Here is a 2590-nt window from a genome sequence, read left to right as displayed (position 1 = left end):
TGAATGAGGTTTATATAACACAGCAGGTAGAAAACATTTCATTGGGATAAATGGAATGACCATTAGGCTAGATTTACTTGTGTAAACACTTAAAATCACCATAAAAACTGATTCAGTTTAGAGTACAGGTAAGGTCCTGTCGGCCCTGTCCTGACAAGAGTGCATGTGTGAGTGTGTGTTGTAATGTAAATGTGCCTGCCAAAATTGCTCCCAATGAGCGGGCTGGCGCCTTGCATGGTAGCTTGCTTGCCATTGGTGTGTGAATGTGTGTGTGAATGGGTGAATGAGAGGCCGTTGTAAAGCGCTTTGGAATAAGGCGCTATATAAGTGCAGTTCATTTACCATTTACCAAAATGTCAGGGAGCAAGGCTTTGCCCCACGTTGAGTGGCATGTCTTTTTTCTTATTGATCCATCAGATGAGATGTGCTTTTATAACAGTCCTCTCTCCAAGCTACAGTGGCGCCATGTTCCCAAAATAGAGTGGTTATACTCAATGTACTTATATACATGTACAGTACAGTAGATTCCCTGAACGAAAGTATGTGCTCTATAGATTGTAAAGCTCTATCTTAACAGATGCAACTACACCTAAAGAGTGTGTCCCTTTTAGATTCTTGCACAGTGACAGATTGAAATGTGTGACAGTCCCCTTTCGAGACAGTTCCTCGACATAGAGAGCATGGATGGATCAGGGTTTGAGTCTGTTTGGCAGATCAGATTTCAGTGTTCAGGTTCTAAACTTCGGGTCCCTCTGAACGACCCCCAGCCTTGACCTTCGACCTTTCCACAGTCTTGTCCTCTTCCTGCTTCTTCTACCCGAGCTGGCCAAACCTGTCGTCCCCCTGGGCGTGCCGGGCACAGCTGGCACAGCAGAAGCTGGAGTAGTACTGGCTGGAGCACAGGCGGGCGTAAACGATCAGCTCACAGTTCGCTAGCTCCGGCTGGTCCACGCATTCTGCTGGCACACCGATACCTGCGTCGATGTCTAGAGGCCAACAAACACACAGAGAGAGAGTAAGTTAAGTAAGTAAGTAAAACTTTATTTATATAGCGCCTTTCGTACATGAAATGCAACTCAAAGCACTTTACAATAGAAAACATACAATCAATGATTACAAAAGGGGGGGGGGGGGGACACGAGACAACAGTAGGGGAGGGGTGGGGGAAGGGAGGGGAGGGAGGGGTTACATAAGAGAGAGAGAGTGAGAAAAAGTGACATTTGTGACGGCAGCTGGTGAATCCGGGAACAAGTCGGCGACCAATCAAATTGTTCAGACTTTTATTCAGAAGAATTGAAAATCAACGACACGGTAGTCAAGCCAAAATATTGCAATGCAACGGATTCGGTGAGCAATCCCCACTACTACCTAGTTAACTATAACACTACTTTACATTGTTAGCAGGCTCACAAAACAAGCTGTGTTAGCTGACTAGCAAGTGTGTCATTGATTTTGTCATTTATTAAAAGTGTTCAGAATAAAAGTCTGAACATTTCACCAGCCGCTGCTGTTACATTTTAATGAATTTTTCATTTCATAATTAAATAGCAACTGCTGTGTTGGATGGGTGATTGTGAGTGGTTGTATTAACACTAGAAGAGCCGTGAGGGGTGACCCCTGTGAGTAAAAAAAAAAATTCAAATGTAATTTTCCTCTCCTTACATGACCGTTCCTAGATATGTGCGTTCTATTCCAGTATCCTTACATTTTCAAAATCACTTCAGGATAAGATAGTATAAAGCTGTTTTTCTGTGTAGGAGGAGGCAGGCTAAAAAAAGAAGCGCCCTCTAGTGATCTCTGTGTAAAATAGCAGATTTACATTCTAAAAAGGGGGTTTAGTCCCTATTTGACCCCCACGGCGGCTCTACTAGTAGGTAAAATAGGCACGGCTGTTAAGGTAGTGTTAAGGTACGATGAGTGGGGTTAAAGGGTGCGTAGTCTTACCTCGTTGTGAGTTCTTGGTGACACGCACGTCGGCCGTAGCGCTGACAGAGTATGTTCCGGCGTAGGCGTTGCAGGTGTAGGAGCCCTCGTCGGTTGGCTGGACGTTGTTCAGGATCAGACTCCCGTCTGACGACATCTGGACACGCCCACCGTCGGGTCGCACTGGGACGCCGTTTCTAGGACAGAGGAAAGCAGAGCAGAAAGAGTGCAAGTCGGGGCGCTTAGGTGGTGAATCTTCACTGTATCTGTCAAATAAAATAAAATAAAAAATAAATAAAATAAAATAAAAAGAAAGAGTGTAAGTCACACCTTCCGTCGTAGACTGAAGACCCATCTCTTCAGGTTACACCTTAACTGCTCCTCCTGAGACATCTACTGCCCCCCAGCACTGTGTCTCCTGAAGACACCCGCTTTTCCCCCTTTACCGTGTCCCCTAAAACTTCTATTGCCCCCCTTGTACTGTTTCTCTGTTTCTCCAGTGTCTATATAATAAAAACTCGAGGGCGGGGGTTGTGGACTCATTTACCACTGTACAGGGTTTTCCTACTCAGCTTCGCCTCGTGCCACAACCCTGTACCAGTGGTAAATGAGTCCACAACCCTGTACCAGTGGTAAATGAGTCCACAACCCTGTACCAGTGGTAAAT

General features: G+C 45.4%; 1 protein-coding gene across 1 annotated transcript in view; it reads right to left on the bottom strand.

Moving 5' to 3' along the window:
* Positions 1–813: 813 nt before the first annotated feature.
* Positions 814–2590, bottom strand: part of paplna (papilin a, proteoglycan-like sulfated glycoprotein) — a gene marked incomplete at both ends in the record, with an annotated part of 26955 nt that continues 25178 nt past the window's right edge. Inside the window, 2 exons of the mRNA XM_080542892.1 lie at positions 814–986; positions 1945–2120. Of these exons, the coding sequence (XP_080399018.1) occupies positions 814–986; positions 1945–2120 (349 nt within the window). The remainder of the gene's footprint in view (positions 987–1944; positions 2121–2590) is intronic.

The sequence above is a fragment of the Nansenia antarctica genome, assembly GCF_963989245.1.
Source record: "Nansenia antarctica genome assembly, chromosome: 1".
In the NCBI taxonomy this organism is placed as follows: Eukaryota; Metazoa; Chordata; class Actinopteri; order Argentiniformes; family Microstomatidae; genus Nansenia; species Nansenia antarctica.
This window is presented reverse-complemented; position numbering and strand designations above follow the sequence as displayed.